General features: G+C 40.2%; 1 protein-coding gene and 1 non-coding gene across 7 annotated transcripts in view; both read right to left on the bottom strand.

Moving 5' to 3' along the window:
- DMXL1 (Dmx like 1) overlaps nt 1-2990 on the bottom strand; it is a 153303-nt gene extending 150313 nt beyond the window's left edge. For 3 of the 6 annotated variants that reach the window (XM_069492832.1, XM_069492833.1, XM_069492834.1), the window contains exons 1-2: nt 2820-2990; nt 2424-2525 (exon numbers count right to left, since the gene is read on the bottom strand). In XM_069492832.1, the coding sequence (XP_069348933.1) occupies nt 2424-2510 (87 nt within the window). In that variant the 5' untranslated portion in view covers nt 2511-2525; nt 2820-2990. Of the gene's footprint in view, nt 1-2423 lie in introns of all 6 variants that reach the window. The other 3 variants (XR_011235947.1, XM_069492836.1, XM_069492835.1) reach the window with 1 other exon arrangement.
- Nucleotides 2991-16411: 13421 nt separating this feature from the next.
- On the bottom strand, nt 16412-16543 carry LOC138398534 (small nucleolar RNA SNORA51). Its single transcript, XR_011236012.1, has one exon. It is a non-coding gene; the product is annotated as a small nucleolar RNA SNORA51 (small nucleolar RNA).
- Between the last annotated feature and the right edge of the window lie 3321 nt (nt 16544-19864).

The raw sequence follows: 19864 nt of genomic DNA, 5'->3' as shown, positions 1-19864 counted from the left end.
AGAAAAAAAGAAATTAAAATGCATTATGTGTATGGGACACATAGTGACTGCCTACTAAAAGTTTTCTTACTAAGAACAAAGTCAAAATAGTTTGATGCCAGTTTAAGTAGTAAAAAAGTATCTAAACCCATAGATATATTAATCTGTATTAGTAATCGTGCATTTTAAAATCTAGAAAACATGAGAACTGGCATTTAATTTCAGTTCAATTTAAAACCTGTCAGACTTTACTCAGAAAACAGGATCTCCTATCTTATAATCTTTCAAAGCAAGAACAGGTAAGTTATCTGCAAACATACAAAGGGAGGAATTATAAACACAGGACTGTCCTAAGAGAAGGCATAAAGTACCAGAAAGTATAAAAGAATTTTTGAAGGGGGACTGGGAGAGGAAGATCTCATGTCCCTATCTCAAGAAAAACAAATTTGAAAGGAATTTTTTAATCTTTACATACCATCTACCATTAATGTTTAGAATCTTCCTATCAAAGAAAAGAGAAGTCAAACTCAAAAGAGGTTAAAAAAAAAAAAACCTCAAGAAGTAAACAATAGATTCTGCTTTTTAACATGAGAGAAGAAAAAAGGGCAATTTTAAGAGAGAGAAATTTAAGGTGTATGTAAGTGTCCAGGAAACTTAATTTGTAACAGAACTATCGATTTAATGTTCAAGAGCCAGGATGATGGGCTGCAAAGGAAAATCATGACTGTTAACCCTTAAATTCCACCAAAGTTAAAGAGAGCTGGGATCTCTTATATACAAAACCAAAAAAAAAAAAATTATTTTTAGTTTATTTACTGGAATGCTTCTGGTAGAAATCTGTAGTAGGTTTGTTGGGAGATGATTATAGCCTGCTCTATGGAAATGAACTTTAAAATTGAACAGAACTGAGAACAAGCTACATGATGGCGTAGGATGACCATATAATCCTTGGCACATTAACTGACCTCTCCTTAAAAGTAATATGGAGGCATTTGCCAAGGTTTTATAGAGGGATGCATCCAGGTGTATAAACAGGCCATCATATTGTCCATGCTTGAAGTTCATACCACTGCTTACACAGTTTCTGAAAACTTCTTAGAAAAAGTTCTTAGAATTAACATTGGAGAAGGCACTCATATAACCTTAGGAGATGGCAGAGAATGCAACTTCACTATCCTGTAATCTCTCACTAGGAAAACCTAAGGAAGATGTTTATTTTCCTCATTTAAATACTCCAGCTATAAGGAGACTACAGCTGCTCATTGAGACCCTCAGAGATCATTCTTCTCCTGAGTACTCAGGCTAGCCAATCATTTAGAATTAGAATTTCAAGAAGTACTAGTGTCAAGTGCAAACTAAGGTGTGCACTGAGTCACTCTACTGGGGAGGTACAGCCTCTATTTGAAAACACAGTGCTTGCTGGCACAACTCTAAAAGTATAGTTCAGGCATTAAATGTCTGTCTACACCATGTTAAATGCTGAGTATTATTTATTGTGACTGACGAAGGCTACAAAAAAGTTAAAAGCACAGAATAAGATTAGAAATTTAAGACTCCTAAACCCGAAGCATCTGTTAAGCTGTTTGTTTCACATACAAAATTAAGTTTTACTTTTAATCACAACTAAAGAGATACCTACATAAGTTGTAAAAATTATCAGCATTACAAATGTGTTCAGAGAAAGGATATCATGTGCAGCAATGCTGACTTACAGTTTGAAATTATTATAGAAACTATAGTTCAGGGAGAAAATGCTGCTATCCTGGTAAGTAGCTAGAAGTTGAGGCCCTCTTCCTTCCAATATCAGGGGAAGACCAATGAAAAGAAAGTCACTTTCAGTAAACCTTAACCTGGAATTACCAGGTTATTGAAAAATAATAAATTTCTTTTTTAATGAAAAACCTTTTCTTTCCAAAGTTACACTTCAAAGAATTCGAAAAAAAAAAAAAAAAGAAAAGCACTGTTTTCATTATATATGTAGTCAGTTTTAGTTGACACCAAACAATTAGTAACTGTTTGAAGAACCCACTCTTTTTAAGTACGTAAAAATACCTTAACTTAGGATAAAAAATGAAACCAATCCCAATTATTTCTAAATTTGACAATTTGGACCTATGGAGAGGAAATAAAAAGCCCCGAACTCGTTACTCAGCAAAGGTTTTTAGATAAACGACTTTGGCAAACCAACCCGGCCCAAGGAAATAACACCAAAAACTTTAAAAATCCTACAAGACGTTCTAAGTTCAGGCTCTATACAGTACCTCAATGACCGAAATGTTTTTGCCTCCTTCGTTCTCAAAGGCCAGGTCTGCCCGGCCCTAAGTGGCAGGGACTCCCGTGGGGCGACGAGGCGCTCTGGGCCTCTGCCCGTCATTCTGGGCCGAGCCTAGCTGGCTCAGGGGTGCGGACGGGCCACGGGCGACGCGGGAGCCTCCCTCACTCACCGTGAAGCGCTGGTCGCCGATGCTGCCCACGGAGAAGCAGTGGTCGCCAGGGTTCACAGCCCCAGTCAGCACCTGGTGCAGGTTCATGTCGGCTCCTTAATCCTGCAACGGACACCGCGTCCAGCTCATGCCTAGGGTCAGCGGCCGCGTCCCTCCCTCCTTTCCTTAGGGGCGGCGGCCGCTCTTCTGCGGCGACGGCAGCAGCGACAGGCGCCAAGAGCCTGAGCGCCTCAGCTGGGGCCCACGCCTCATCCAGAGCCCCGGCGGGCCAGGCCCGGAGGGGGCGGGCCGGCGAGCGGGCGGAGCGCAGCGCTCCTCCGCGCACCTGTCACTGCCCGCGCCGGCCCAGGTGAAGCTAGGGGTCCACTCACCGGCCGCGACCTGGGGCCGACTCACGGGCTAGCAGGGCCGCGCTCTCCACACACTTCCTCTGGGCCTCGGGAAGCCGGCTCTGTCTGAGCCCCAGTGGCGCAAGCAGCACGCGCTCTCCCCCCAGCCGCCTGACCTGTCCCTTCCCGGCTCCGGTGCCCGCCACCCTCGCTGTCCTCCGCCGCTCTCTACGCGTCTTTGGGTAGCTTCGGCCGAAATATCGCGAGATTTCCCTCGGCAAAGGGGCGTACTGTGGTAAAGGACTCACTTTTTTACCACAGTATACGTATCCGCAAGTGGATATAAAAGCGCCTGCTCTCGTCAAAAACTGGCCAATCCCAAGCTCCGGACCTAGGGCTCCGCCCGCTAATGAGGACAGACCAGTATCTTTGAGGCTTGTGAAGGAAAACGCTGTCCGTTTGAGTGTTGGACATCATGGGCCTAGGAGAAGCATAATGCACCCAGAATGAGGTGAGATTTATGAAGTTATGCTTTAGGTTAGGGCTTAATGTAACTGTTGGGCCAGGAAGTTTAAAGGGGAGAAGTGCATTCTAAATGGCATCACAGGTCCCTCGGTCCTGGTAGGACTACAAGTCCCAAGGTGCACCGCTTCTCTAGGCAGCCCGAGAGTATCTCTAAGTAAAAGTGACCCTTGAAACGTCTGTGTTAGCAGGATATTGGTTTCTCCAGGCTCACGCGCGTTTCCGACTGGAGAAACCGATATCTAGGGTGATTTTGGAACGGCTTAAAACATTTGACAAGTACTAAAGTGGTATTTCTTAAAACTAAATTTATCTTAACATATGTTTTGAAATAGTACTAGTAACATCGCACCAAGCCTACCTTGAGCGTTTGTTTTGACAAAGAACCTAAGAATTCCAGAATGATCAGTGTCACAGCTACCAACTGTTAGATTCAGCTCTCATTGTATTTTGACACAAGTTTTGTATTATGATTGACAAACATCTGTTTATATGTCTCCCCCTAATACACTGTAAGCGTCTGAGGGACAGACTGTGTCCTCTGCCGAGTTGTTGGTTTTGAAGGACATTTCATGTAGCAGAATAAAACTAAGAAACCTAGTAGTACAGAAATCTGAGATCTATTCCTGATTCTCAAATTAACTAGCTGTGTGTGACCTTGGAAAAGTCTGTTAACTTTTAAGATTCATTTTCCTCATATGTAAAATTAAGAAGTTTAACTTGATTGTCAAGAACATTTTGTTTGGCATTGTCATTTCTACAACTCTGTGTATCTGCTAGTTTTTATTTAAATTACTTCAACCTATATGTATGAGCTCTTGAGATAGACTGCCTGAGTTTGAATCCTGGTCACTCACTTGAACAGGTTACTTAATTTCTTTGTGTTTTACTTTCCTTCTCTATAAAGTGGGAATAATAGAAGACTTTCCTCATATGGTTATGAGAATTAAATTAGAACAATGTTTGCCACATAATAAGCATTCGATAAATGTTAGCTGTTATTATTAGTATTATTCCTAAATAAACCTAACATTTTGACATAGTCTTTCTAAGGTTTTCCAAACCTGGTTAAGAATGGTTTTATGTTTTTAAATAGTTGAAAAAGATTGACTGTTTGTGGCGGCTCACCCTTGTAATCCTTGCACTCTGGGAGGCCAAGGTGGGAGGATCCTTTGAGCTTAGGAGTTTGAGACCAGCTTCAGCAAGAATGAGACCCTCTGTCTCTACTAAGAATAGAAAAAATTAGCCCAGGCAACAGACTGAGATTCTGTCTCAAAAAAAAAAAAAAAATAGAAAAGAAAAATATTAATAGAAGAATAATAATTTCATGGTACATGGAAATTTATGAAATGCACATGTCCACAAATAAAATTTTATTGGAATACAGCCATGTGTAGTTGTTTTTGTATTGTCTATGGGTGCTTTCACACTACAGCTGCAGAGTTAGGTATTAATAGTTTTGACAGAGACTATATGGCCTGCAAAGCCAAAAATATTTACTATCTGGGTCATTAGGGAAAAGGTTTGCTGACCCCTGACCTATAGGAAGGATCTTCTACTGCTTTATGATATATGAAATAGTTTTTGTTATGTAGAACTATTATTGTACTATATAACAACTCAGCTTAATAAGCAAAGCATTTAATGTTAATGATTACATGAGCATCTTTGAGTACATCTGTTTTATCCCTGATTCCCCAACATTTATCATGGCAGGGTAGATACTCACTAATAGTTGAATGCAAGGATGAATATTGATAGGACCTGACTTTCATACATATAAAAGTTTCCCTGAAAGAACTGTCTCAGAGAGGTGACCATAGAAAATCCCTTTACCTCCAAGCTGGTGTTCCTCATAGAGCATCTCCTAATGTCACACAGCTCCTCTTAATAAGATTCTATCCGATCTTAAATCCATTCCTGACTTCTTATACAACCTTAGCGTAAGTCTGACCTCATCAGAAGATGAGAATGGTAAGAAAGTGGAGGAGGTGAAGGTAAATTGAACATGTTTTCTCTTCATCCTCCTCTTCCTGTCCTCTTCCTACAGGTCTAGAAGGCAATGCTGCCTGCATCCATCTCACTTATTCACAGTCTCTATCTCCCTTCTGCCCAAAGCTTACAAATTCATCTGCTAACACAAGAAGTCCAGAATTGTTTTTGTTTGTTTGTTTTTTTGGGCTTTGTTTGTTTGTTTGTTTTTATTATGTTTATGAGTATTTTTTAGTTTTTGAGGTTTTTTTTTTTGAGACAAGTTCTTGCTCTGTTGCTCAGGCTAGAGTACAGTGGCATCATCATAGCTCACTGCAACCTCAAACTCCTGGGCTCAAGCGATCCTCCTGCCTCAGCCTCCCAAGTAGCTGGGACTACAGGCATGTGCCACCACTCCTGGCTAATTTTTCTATTTTTAGTAGAGATGTAGTCTTGTTCTTGCTTAGGCTGATCTCAAACTTCTGGCCTCAAGCAATCCTCCCGCCTCAGCCTCACAAAGTGCTAGGATTACTGCCGGGCCAGAATTGTTGAATCGAATTATTCCCTGAACTGTAATTGAATTGTATCATTCTGTCCTTTGAATGCTCAATGGCTATGTGTTTTTATGGTTTTTTTTCTTTTAGTTTCTAAGAAATAAAAGAGAAAGCATGGCTCTAAAAAAAGAAGTCTTTTTAAAAAAATACAGTTCTATATATTTTGCGTAACTACTGGCAGCAAGATCTCTTCAAGGACCAACGGGCTAAGTGATTTCTGCAACTGGCAGGTCAAAGATAAATTATGCTGTCTATAATACTAGTCTTCAAAAAGAGGGGGACTTTTATGGAAGTCAATTGGTAGTGATAGTACAAAGAAAAGCAAATAGTCCAAACTGAGATCTTTGAAAAGAAAAAGGAAGCTAGCTCAGATTGAGAAGTAATCATACTTCTTCCTCACTCTGTGATTTCCTGAAATCCTTGCAATTATCCTCCTCCCTCACCCCAGACTTTCTAGTCTCTGAGTCCCTATCCTCCCAGGGTCTCTGCCACAGGAGTCACCAATAAGGGCTTCAGTCCCCACTGCCAACACTTAACAGTTGAGGGAAGTTAAGAGTACAGGAAGTTATTAATCACATGACTAAGGCTGAATCAAGGAGAGTGTGTTGCTGGAATTTCACACAAGCATTCTGAATTCATTATCTCATAAAAATAACATGAGGGTCTCTCTGCAACTAAGGCATTGATTGCTCCCAAAACTTGCCTTTACTGTCAACAGCAACCTTGCCCATAACAAAATTCATCAGGAATAGTATAGATTAAATAGATTAAATAGATATTTAAGCGATTAATTGGGACTACAGCCGTCATTTATATTATAATATTATTGCTATAGAGAAATTAATTACAACACTTGTAAAATTTGAAGATTACCACTAAATGCATGGGGCTTACACGCATATGCTCAGTTGGAGAGTTCTCCATCCATAACCATTTATAGGACAATTATTTATATAAGATACTGTTTACTAAATACTCATTGTACACTGTAATAAGTATTTTGTTTATCCCATTTAAGCCTCAACAATCCTATAAGGGTAATATTTTTGTTTTACAAATTAAGAAACCTAAACTCAAAAAGATTGAATAACTTGCCCAAAGTCATATTAGATCTGGGTCATATTACCACCTAAGGATTTGAACTCAGATCTCTTAGACTGCAAAGGCCTATTAAGTGTTCTTCAAAGACCCGCAATCCTAAGGAAATATTACACAATCAGAGCCTACCACTCCTCTCACCCCCCTGCCATAAATTAAGTTGGCTTCCCTGATCTGGGTCTTCAGTGATTCTCTGGTAGGAAAAAAAACACCTTCTCAAAGCAGTTTTCTCCTTCCCTTCTTCAAGATGGAAGGAAAGCTCACCTTTCCTTGCCCCACCCTAAACTATAATATTATTAATATAAAAGCCAGCTTTTGTTGAAAGGCTAAACACCCAGATACTTACATAGCCTCTTTTCAGAGGAGAGAGGCAGATGAGGAATATAGGTAATTCTATTGAGGGGCAATAAATGATTACTAGGGAGAATGAATGGATTGGGGAACAGAGATTAATTTGTAAATGCTTCTCTTTGGAAATTGAATAAGCCTGAGAGAGAGAGACATTATTTTGTAATGGTTACATTTCTTCAGTCTTCTTTTCTGCAAAAGATAGTAAAAAACAATTGTTCTCTGTGGAGGGTCTGTGTGGTCTTTATGTAGAGAGGGGAAAAGTCTCTTCCAGCATCTGTTGATCTTTAAGGGCCTTAAATTCAAAATACTAAACTACAGAGCCATATTTTGGGGTGAAGTATTTTGGCTTCCTTCACTACCCAGTCTCTTGGGAATAGCCGTCTCTCTGTGTCTGGCCTCCCTCAGTCTTGAAGCCTCCCTTTTTTTTCCCCCTCATATCATTTTTTTCCCCCTCAATATCTCTAAGGATATTGCAAGTACCAATCAGATTGTAAAGTTTTTTGAGAGTAAAAGTGCTGGCTATTTCATTGTTCCTAGCACAGTCTTTACCTAAAAGAGTTTTTACCCAAAGGAGAAGCTTGGAAGTACCATTGTCTTTGTTCCTGCAAAGCAGAACTATTTACAGTGTGGTCATGTAGATTTAGATTATTTTGGGGGCCTAAATATACATAGTACTGCTTCCCAGCCAAAGGAAGGAAAATATTTCCCTTCCCTTCCTGAGGCGTTCGGGCTGTCTCAGTTTTCTTATCTGGAAAGATTGTTGGATTATCTTGAAACTTCTCTCCATTTGTGAAATCTCCTGAATGTCTAGTGTTCTATTTCGGTTTTTGACAAAGATGTAGCATTCTCATCAGGTAGTTAGATTGCAAACAGGAGGGAATGCCTTTGTATCTTATGTACAGAATTAATTCATTGAGCTGAACTAAGGTAGGCATTTCACGCAGGCAGAGTTTTTGTTTGCCCTGTATTCCAGCACAGAGCAAGACTCGAGAGACATCTGTCCTGCATTTGTTTTCCATTATTTGCTACTAATAATGACTGTCATTAGAAAGTAGAGACTTGCCAGGGGACTTTCAGATGTTTTGTTTAATGAGTCTTCTCTTGAGGAGTGAGTGGTTCTGCTGGCTTCAGTGGAAACAGGAAACGTGGGAAGAAGTCGAAAGTAGAAGGCCCCAGTAGCAGAAAGGAAAGTTGGAGACCAAAGATTTGATGAGTAAATTGGAGGAAAGCCCACTGCTGCAGAAAGAAGCTGACTTGAAGTTAAAGGGAAAATAAATTAAAAATCCAGTATATTGGATTAAAAATAAAAGAAAGAAAGAAAAGTGAAATAAATATCTCCAACCAAAAAACTCCCTGATACTCAGCCAATTAGGTAGATATTCACTTATTGAAAACAAATACTGTACTTCTAGGAAAGTTTTGGAACTGCCAATAAGTTACATACATCAATGATGGCTTTAATCAGATTGTGGCTCTTCTCATACCTATTGGAGTTTTCATTAGGGGAAATCGGAAGTCATCAGATGTACTTTTGAAAGGGAAAGGAGGGTCGGTGGAGAGGAAAGCAGCAGGGAGCTTTGTTGAGCCAGGAGTAACTTGAGGGCAACAGACAGGAATGTAGAACATGAAGTATGATTTGGGAAATCATCAGAGCCTATCACTTTCCCCTAGCTAAACAGGTGAGAAGAGATAGGGGAGGTAAGTTAATGAACAGAAACTTAGGGGATGTTTCTCAAGCATGCGAAGGAATAATTACAAAAGGCTAATGTACTGTGACAGTAAAGAAAACAGAAGATGTATACAGGGAAAAATAATTTTATAGCCAATTAGATTACACAGAAAGCTTATCAGAAACTATGGCTGTACTCATTCATGTATGTATTATGGAGTGCCTGACGAGGCAGAACATAAAACTTCCCAGCAAAAGAAACCCAGAAAGTGTCAGCCTCTTCTCTGTCTAGGACAAGACAATATTGCAAGCGCCCCTGAGGCAATCTGTGTATAGGTAAGAGTCAGTTGAATGGCTCCTTTAATTATGCAAATATAAACTGAGGTATGTGTAAAGATGGAAGAGTGGCTAGGCATGGTGGCTCATGCCTATGATCCCAGCACTTTTGGAGCCCAGTTTGGGAGGCCAAGGTGGGCTGATTGCTTGAGGCCAGGAGTTTGAGATGAGCCTGAGCAACATAGCAAGACCTCATCTCTACAATCACATTTTTTTAATAGGCCATTAAAATCCAATGTGAGGCCAGGCGTGGTGGCTCACACCTGTAATCCTAGCACTCTGGCAGGCCGAGGCTGGAGGATTGCCTGAGGTCAGGAGTTCGAGAACAGCCTGAACAAGAGTGAGACTTATCTCTACCAAAAATAGAAAAAATTAGCCAGGTATGGTGATGCACTCCTGCAGCCCCAGCTACTTGGGAGGCTGAGGTAGGAGGATCGCTTGAGCCCAGTAATTTGAGGTTGCAATGAGCTATGGTGATGCCACTGCACTGTAGCCAGGGCAACAGCACAAGACTATCTCAAAATCCAATGTGGCTTAATATTTGGGGGAAAAAAAGGTGAGATTTATGGAATTTATTTTGCTTACCAGGGATTGTTCTGTGTATTTTTACACAGAATGTAATCTTCACAATGTAACCCATAAATTACAGCTAAGGAAACTGAAATAGAGCACATGTCCTTAACCACTAGGGCCATACTGCCTCACCTCAGGTTCCCTGGCCACTCTAATTGACTCAGGGATAGACCCCAGCTGGGTCCATCAGAAACTTTCCCCAAGATTTTCTGCTGCATCTAACAGGGAACTCTTGGATTTTTTAAAGAATGAACCATTGTTCCTGAACATAGATGATGCCTGCGTGTTGTAGAAAAGAGTGGAGAGAGAATAGCAGAGCTGAACTTGTATTTTTGATAGGGAGTAAAAGGAAGCCATGACAACTTCACTTGAGCCCTGGTGGAGTCCTGTTTAATTAATGTCTCTCCTATCCAACTATGTGAGCTCCAAATCTTCCCCACCTACTTTTTTTTTCTTAAGCTGGTTTGAATTTTGTTTCTGTCACTTTGGATCACAATATTATTACATGGTAACTTAAACCAACAAGACAGTTTCAATTTTCCTACATCTTTACAAAATATTAGCATGTGAATTAGCAGACAGAAGAGCATTGAAGATTGGAGAAAAGCAAGAATACCATTCCTGAAAATTGCCTCATACGTAACTTGACCTAACAAAATTCAGTTGCTGGGAGAAAAATAAAAGCATAGACACGAGGTGAAAATTAATTCTATAGAAAAACATCTAACAGTGCTTGAACAAATAGAAGACAGCAGAGTTGGGGAATGCATAAATTGCTTAATCTTTCAACCTGCTGAGTTTCCATTCTGTGGATAGCAGAGCAAAGAAAAAGAGAAACTTTTTAAGAAGGAAATTCAGCAAACAGCTTTCTAAAAACCCTTATTTTTGTAGCTGAAATTGCTAGAAATTCAAATGGCCACAATACTTTTCCCTGTGTTCTAGAAGAACACTGCATATTCTTAGTGTAGAGGCTTTTGATTATAGTTCCTGGATCAAAAGCATCCATAGAGAGAGAGCTCCAGGCTGTACAGATTGCTTTAATTAAAGCACATCTGAAACAATAAGGGATTTTCGGTAAGCAGGTTCTTTTGCTTTCTAAATCTTAAAAACTAGAGATAGATAAAAAGAAGTACCATTTTACTATAAATGAAAAAGTCACTCTTGCCATGGGAAAAAAATCTAGTCCTTGAGCTTCCGTTTTTCATATATGAATTTTTTTAAAACTGGAAGATGGTATTTTTACACACTTCTAATGTTCTATTATAGATAATGCAGGCTGGTGTCTGACATGGTATATTTGTTTAACTAATATTTTTCCAAGGAAAGTTTTTATCTTGGAAAAGAAGAGGGAGAAAATTTTGGATGTTTCACTTAGAAGAGTTGGAGTCAAAACAAGCCACTGATTAGCAGGGTTGGATGACTAAGGAAGTGGTATTTTACTAATGTGGTAAAAATAGAAAATAGCAAGTTCAGTCATTTGGGGTAGGTAAGGCTAAGACTAATTTTAGTATTAAATAATCATAGGACATCCCTTGTAGAAGATATTTGGGCGAATGGAATAGGAGCTCTGGAATGCTATCAGAGCTGATAATGCAAAACTGAGAGATATCTGTTAAGTGTCAAGAGTTTAACCTCAGGAAGGGAGGTCATTTCCAAGGTATAGGGTAAAGAAAGCTAAAAGTAGAGAACCAAGAACTAAAGCTTAGTGACTAACCAATAGTAGTAGTCAGGGTGTCCACTTCTTTAATGTGGTCAGGTGGATGGGAGGGGCATTGAGGAACCATTGGAGGAGCTTTAAGAAGTGTGTTGCTTGGGTGCTTGGGGAAAAAAAAAAGGATGCTGCTCTAAAAGAGTAAAAAGAATTAAAGTCCAAGAAGAGAGCGCTGGATTTAGGATTTTAGAAAGTCATTAGGGACCTTCAGGAATGCCCTTTTGGTGAAGTGGAGGGTGTCAATATTAGATTAGATGATGAAGATGTAAGGAGACATTGGTTGTCCGCAGTAACTATAAATTGTGTTTGCCATTGTACTTACTTTCATTGTCTTGTCCTTAAAGAGGAAAATGATGAAGAAAATTACAAGGCTCTGAAGAATTAGCCCATAATGAGGGACTCAATCCTTCAACCAAGCCTTGAATCTGACCTGGACATCTAAAAAAAAATTTTTTTTTTTGAGACATAGTCTCACTCTGTTGCCCAAACTTAAGTGCAGTGGCATCATCATAGCTCACTGCAACCTCAAACTCTTGGGCTCAAGTGATCCTCCTGCCTCAGCCTCCTGAGTAGCTGGGACTATAGGCATGAGCCACCATGCCCAGCCCACCAAGAACTCTTGGATACATGAAGACAATATCTTTCCTTTTCTTTCCTTCCATCCTTCTGTCTTTCTTTTTAAAATCTTTTTGCTTGGGTGGTTGGTTTTTATGGATTAAGAAGTTTTTAAGGCCGGGCGAGGTGGCTCATGCCTGTAATCTTAGCACTTTGGGAGGCTGAGGCGGGAGGATAGCTCAAGGTCAGGAGTTTGAGACCTGCCTAAGCAAGAGCGAGACCCCACCTCTACTAAAAATAGAAAGAAATTAACTGGACAACTAAAAACATATAGAAAAAATTAGCTGGGCATGGTGGCGTATGCCTATACTCCCAGATACTCGGGAGGCTGAGGCAGAAGGATTGCTTAAGCCCAGGAGTTTGAGGTTGCTGTGAGATAGGCTGACACCATGGCACTCTAGCCTGGGCAACCCAGTGAGAATCTATCTCCAAAAAAAAAAAAAAAAAACCATTTAAAAAAAAAAGAAGTTTTTAAATTGCCCCAATATCTAGAAGGCTCTGACTGGAAGAGGTGCTGACTGGAGAATATCTAGAGTACGATAGATAAAAAAGCAATGGTTTCCCAGGCTTCCGTCAGAAAACAAGTCCTTTCTAGCAGTGGCTCTGGACCACTGTTTTAAAGAGTCTAATTAGTTTGGTTCGCTGACCTTGATTGCTACCTTTAAAGGAGGATTGAAAGCCTGCTGGGTCTCCTAAACTTGCCAAGCCCTGCTGCATGGGTCTAGTCAGCAATCTTGTTGTCTGACCACACTGCTTAGCTAACGCCATTTATGTCACACCCTACTGCCTGTGTCTTCTTTTGAAAGGCCAGTCTAAGAACTAGCTGCTTACACAAATGGGAAGACATTAAGGATTCTTGGTGGAGCAAACACTCAGGAGATAAAGAATGGGATGGTGGGGTAGATTTGGAAATGGCAAAGGTAGAGATACAGAATTTTGGCTAGAGAGAGTGGAGGTAGAATAAGAAAGGTTAAACTTGATATCCTTCATTCTTTCTACAAAGTAGGATACAAATCCTTTTCAAAGAGGGAATGTGAATTGTACAGTATGTGAATTATGTCTCAACAAAGCTGTTTTTAAAAAGCAGTGAATATAAGAGATGAAATAGAATTAGAAAAGTATTGAGTTTAAAAGCCACATTCATACTAGCATGGCAGTTCCTAGTTATGGATCTCTTTAATGATGTTTCTATAGAGTGATTGCAGTGTTCTATATGTTCCTCTCTTCCTTTCTCATTGAAATATTAGATTTTTCCAAAATTTCCACTGAACTTGTTCAACTTTCTAGCAGTCATTCCAGGGAAGAAAAAAATGGAGCATAACCATGTTTACTAATCAACAAATGCAAACATGATAAATATACTAAATATTCTAGTGTACAAATATTTATATAGTATATGTTAGACTGTACACAACAGACTAAGCAACCAATATGAAATAATAAAGACATAATTCCAGGTGCAGTGTTTTGGGTCTATAATCCCAGCTAGGCAGGAGGCTGAGGTGGAAGGATCCCTTGAGCCCAGCACAGGAGTTCGAGGCCAGCCTGGGCAACATAGTGAGACCTCATCTCTAAACAAAAATAAAAATAAAAGGTAAAAAATAAAAATAAAGGCATATGATTATATTATGCAACAAAGATATTTCCAGAATAGTTCGGCAGCAAAATATAGGCTTTCTCCTGATGGGCACATACTGGCTATGGAGGCACCAAATGTTTTGTCCTCATCAGACAACATACAGGAAAGCAGGAAGGGTGGGTAATAAAAAAGGCATTCTCCTCACTTTCTACTTTTCTTTTATCAGGGAGGAAAATCTTTCTAGGAATCTACCAAGCAAACTTCCTATTATATCTCAGTAGCCAGAAGTGAGCCACATTGCAAGCCCCTAGTTTCAAGGGAGGCTGGAGAAATGAATAACTGGCTTGTTTAGCTTTTGAAAAAGAAATGCAGGAAAGAAGGTGCTGGAAATGGCTACCAAACTGTCTGCTACATTCTTTACTGGGAAAAAGGATAATAAAACGAAGTATTTGCTTGAAGAACCTCAGATAGGAACAGATATAATTTAAATTCAGGTGAAGCTTAAAAACCGAGGACTAAGATTTGAGATGTGAATATCACACTTGAATAGCAAACAAAACTTCAAAAGCCAAAACATGAGCATAGTTGTGAAAATAAGTCTGATTAAGATAGCTTTGTGTTTTGGATTCCATTGAGTTTGGGAGGACTACAGATTTCTTGTAGCAGTGGCTAACTCTTCTGGAATTCTCTCAGATGCCTAGGGGGCCAAGAGCCAGGGTGTTTGCATCTCAAACAAGTTAGCTGGTGTTTCTATCAGCCACTCCTAATAATGATATTTATGTTTCTTTTTATCTTACTTTTGGATTGTGTCAAATATAGCATCTCTAAACTTCTCAAAGAGATTTTAAGTCAAGATCTTCATATTATATCTTATGTTATTAGAGGATGAAGCCAGGTACTAACATTGGAAGAGTATAACCTAATTCTCACACCTTGGATCCTTGCAAAAATCAAAGAACTTAGGAAAACAAACAACTGTTTTTCATTCAGACTGTGACCAAATCATATGTTGTGAAGGTATATTCCTGATTAGTAATTTGAAAACTCAAAGAATGATTTCTGTACATATTTTATTATTCAAAAAGAGAAAAGAAACCACAATGGTTTGTTTTTCAACTTTACTAATAAATGGAGATATTGTTCACATATTCTGACTTTTTAACAACTTTCACTACATTGACTGTTGGATTTTTTTTTTTTTTTTCCTTTTTAGCATTTCACTCTGTCACCCAGGCTGGAGTGCAATGGCATGATCATAGCTCACTGCAGCCTTGAATTCCTGGGCTCAAGTGATCCTCCTGCCTCAGACTCCTGAGTAGGTGGGACTACAGACATGTGTCATCATGCCCTGCTAATTTAATTTTGTGGTAGAGAGGAGGTCTGACTTTGTTGCCCAGGCTGGTCTTCAACTCCTGGGCTCAAGGGATCTTCCCACCCCAGCCTCCCAAAATGCTAGTGTGATCCAGTGCACCCAGCTGGATTTTTATTTTCAAAAAAGGAAATATAGAACTGATTTAAAAGAGCACCATATTCACTATTACAAGAATCTGCAGTATAAAAAAATGAGTTATTTAGACACATTCAAATTTTAGGCTCCAATTTCTGTGTTCTTTCTACTTTATCATGGCTGAATCCCCCAAAAGATAAGTAGGAAAACTCACTGCCAAATTCTGCTTATATTAAGAATACTTTTGGCTGGGCACAGTGGCTCATGCCTGTAATTCTAGCAATCTGAGAGGCCAAGGTGGGAGGATCACTTGAGGTCAGGAGTTTGAGACCAGCCTGAGCAAGAGCGAGACCCCGTCTCTACTAAAAAAAAATTAGCTGGGCAACTAAAAATAGAAACAAAAAATTAGCCAGGCATGATGGTGAATGCCTGTAGTCTCAGTTGTTTGGGGGGCTAAGGCAAGAGGATGGCTTGAGCCCAGGAGCTTGAGGTTGTGAGCTAGGCTGACACCACAGCACTCTACCCAGGGTGACTGAGCGAGACTCTGTCTCAAAAAAAAAAAAAAAAAAAAAAGACTTTTTGTGAGGTGCGGTGGGCTCATGCCTGTAATTGCAGCACTTTAGGAGATGGAGACAGAAAGATTGCTTGAGGCCAGGAATTTGAGGCTACAGTGAGCCATGATCACGCCACTGTACTGCAGCCTGGGTGACAGAGCAAGACCCTGTCTTGGGGGTGGGGGGGAAGCCTTTCTAAATATTGTACACAAAGGACATCAAAGGAGAAAGCAGGTTTACAATTGAGAGTCTGTGAGAGACCCACTCAGAATGCCAGAGCTGGTATGAATATTATTTTAAGCTGAAGACATTTATGATTTAACAGATACAGAAAGAAACCTCCTTGAAGCTTCCTTTACTGAAACCAGGAGCTTTTGGGACATGTGGCTGTTGTAAATTCCCTCTTAGCAGTGGCTTTTACTCCCAAAAAGGAGGCCAAGAGTAAATCTACCATAAATTTCCTCTCTGGGGAGTTTTATGGCCTAAGGAGAGGGAATAACCATTTAGCAGAATAGACAAACATTATCACAAACTTTTAATCTGGCTTTTGTTTTCTTAAAACTCTCTAAGTATCTTTCCTAAGGAAACCTTTGTTCTGCCTCAGAAGCCTTTTCTCCTCCCTCCCCCTCCCTTACTAAGTTAGATATAGAAGTCTCTAACTTTTTGTTTTCTTTTTTCTCCATGTTCCCCCATTCACAATACAGAGCAGGCACAGGGCCTGGGCTGGGGTGTACATGGGGTAGCTTTACTCTGCCTCCTCTTTCTATACAGGCAGTGTAAGAACACAGCCTGTGGTAAGCACTGGGAGGCCAGAAGTCTCTAACTTTAACCAGTTAATGAGCTAGCTATTTCTTTTGTTAGCTCTTCTTTTATTATGCACATGATAAGCCTTTTTTTTTCTTCCTCTTAATCTTTTGTCAGTTTAATTGAAAGTCCCCCATTGCTGTACCGAAGAGGGTGGAGGAAAAGATTTTTTCCTTTCCAAGTCTGTCAGTTTTCACAAGTGGTGAGTGCTTTTGGCATTTTTGGTGGAAGAATTCTTCATTGTGTGGGATTGTCCCATAATTTCAGGACATTAAGTGTCCCTGTCCCCTGCCTGTAGTGCACACACATTCCATGACCCTACTAACCGCTATCGTACAATGTGTCAACCAAAACTGCCCCACACATATCCCAAGTAGGATTGCCAGATAAACTGCAGGAAACCCAGTTGTTAAATTTGAATTTCAGATTATTTGAGAATAATTTTTGTGTAAGCCTATTCCAAATATTACATGAGACATATTTCCACTAAAATATTATTTGTTTTTTGTCTGAAATTCAGATTTAACTAGGGCTCCTATATTTTTAAAATAGACTTTAGTTTTTAGATCAGTTTTAGGTATGCTGCAGAATTGAGAGGAAAGTACAGAGATTGTCCGTATATCTCCTCTTCCCACACAGGCATAGCCTCTACCATTAACAATGCCCCCAACCAGTGGGGTACATTTGTTACAACTGTTGCTCCAAATCTGATACATCATTATCACCTGAAGATCATAGTTTACATTAGGGTTCACTGTTAGTGTTATACATTCCATGAGTTTGGAAAAATATATAATGATATGTATCTACCACTATGGTATCATACAGAGTAGTTTCACTGCCCTAAAAATCCACTTTGTTCCAGCCTCCTGTATTTTTATAGGCTAAATCTGGCAACCCTAACCCAAAGGCTTCCTACAGTGGTACCAGCCCCCATGAGAACTGCCTCTCAGAAAGAGCCTTGCCAACTTGCTGAACATTCTAGAGTTCAAAATATGGCAACCATTCATTTGTTCAACAAGTATTGATTTGCAACACTGTATTTTTAAAATCTTTTATTTATTATTTTTATTTTTTAGAGACAGGTCTACTCTGTCATCCAGGCTGGAGTGCAATGGCACGATCATAGCTCACTGCGGCCTCAAATTCTTGGGCTCAAGGGATCCTCCTGCCTCAGCCTCCCAAGTAGCTAGGACTATAGACTCACACCACCATGCCTGGCTAATGGTTGCTCAGGCTGGGATTTGCAACATTTTAAAGTGTTTCCTAGATATCTTATGCTTTACTAGATGTTATAAAACACAAAAATAAATAAGATAATCCCTGATCTCCAGGGACTATAAAATGCTGGCTCCCCCAAATCACCTAAGCAGCCTGTTGATAAGACAAAGGTGTTTATTGTGTACTGCAGTAAGAACACTATCTCAATAGTCTTAACAGTGTCTAAGAGAGGGAAGGTTAAAGTTGGGATATTTACTGAGTTTTTTTTTATTTTCTACGGCAGCAAAGACACCAGTGTTTACTGAGATTTTAAGGTTTTATTTAGGGCAGATCTTTTCCAGTGTGGGGAGTGTTAATTAGGATTGGATATATATCATTATATGGATTAAATGGATGTTATAGGTTAGAACTGGTAGACACAGCAAGGTGAGGATTTTGTGGTGAGACTGTAACCAGCTCCATGAACAAATTTCAAGGACCCGCTATATGTTTTTTATAATCCTCTCCCTTAACCAATTGCTGGACGTTTTGAGTTGTTTCTCAGAAATGATGGATCTTCTGCAAGACAAAGCAGGTGGGATTCTGAAGACCCCATGGCAGATTTCCTGAAGCCAGGACTCCCTATCCCCCTCAACCTGCCCCAAGACGTGGCACCTCTTTAAAAAGCTCATGATCTTCATTAGTCAAGACAGATTTGAGGCAGCTTCTCTTGTTCTCTTTAACAAGATGTCTGATGTATTAAAGATTTTTTTTCTTCTTTGGCAATCCCCAGTATCTCAATAATTGGATCTTTGTGCAACAAGAAACTGAACCTAGACTGAAACCCTCTTGAGGTTTTGACAACAAGACTTGGGATATAAATTTTTGTTTGATAATTTCTATTAAAGAGTTGATGATTCTCCCAGGAAATTCCATTGTCTGACATTTTAGATCAAGACTTTAGCTAGGCCGGGCGCGGTGGCTCACGCCTGTAATCCTAGCACTCTGGGAGGCCGAGGCTGGTGGATCGCTCGAGGTCAGGAGTTCGAGACCAGCCTGAGCAAGAGCGAGACCCCGTCTCTACTAAAAATAGAAAGAAATTATATGGACAACTAAAATATATATAATACAAAAAATTAGCCGGGCATGGTGGCGCATGCCTGTAGTCCCAGCTACTCGGGAGGCTGAGGCAGTAGGATCGCTTAAGCCCAGGAGTTTGAGGTTGCTGTGAGCTAGACTGACGCCACGGCACTCACTCTAGCCCGGGCAACAAAGCGAGACTCTGTCTCAAAAAAAAAAAAAAAAAAAAAAAAAGACTTTAGCTGGGCCCAGTGCCGTGCACCTATAGTTCCAGCTCCTCAGAGGCTGAGACAGAAGGCTTGCTTGAGCCCATGAGTTAGGGTCCAGCCTGGTTAACATAGCGAGACTCTCTTTCTTAAAAAAATAGAGTTTATATTTGTTTGCCTTTTTCAGGGAAAATAAACAATATTCCTGGACAATTATGCCCAGAATTTTACTGAAGCATACTCCTATTTTTCACAAGTCCTCAACTAAGACCTCAAAGATAAATTTCTAGGTGACTCTACCTGTATTCAAAACATAAGCCTGTGCCTGTAGGGCGTGTGCCTGTAGTCCCAGCTTGAGTCCAGGAGTTCAAGACTAGCTTGAGTAACATTGAGACCCCCTTCTCTTAAAAAACAAAAATAGGCCGGGCGCGGTGGCTCACGCCTGTAATCCTAGCACTCTGGGAGGCCGAGGCGGGTGGATTGCTCAAGGTCAGGAGTTCGAGACCAGCCTGAGCGAGACCCCGTCTCTACTAAAAATAGAAAGACATTATATGGACACCTAAAAAAATCTATATAGAAAAAATTAGCCGGGCATAGTGGCGCATGCCTGTAGTCCCAGCTACTCGGGAGGCTGAGGCAGTAGGATCGCTTGAGCCCAGGAGTTTGAGGTTGCTGTGAGCTAAGCTGACGCCACGGCACTCACTCTAGCCTGGGCAACAAAGTGAGACTCTGTCTCAACAAAAAAAAAAAAAAAAAAAAAAAAAAAAAAACAAAAAAAACCAAAAATAGCCCAGGCGAGGTGGCTCACGCCTGTAATCCTAGCACTCTGGAGGCCGAGGTGG

This window comes from Eulemur rufifrons, chromosome 17, assembly GCF_041146395.1.
Source record: "Eulemur rufifrons isolate Redbay chromosome 17, OSU_ERuf_1, whole genome shotgun sequence".
Lineage (NCBI taxonomy): Eukaryota > Metazoa > Chordata > Mammalia > Primates > Lemuridae > Eulemur > Eulemur rufifrons.
The sequence above is the reverse complement of the archived record's forward strand: the minus strand, read 5'-3'. Positions and strand labels throughout refer to the sequence as shown.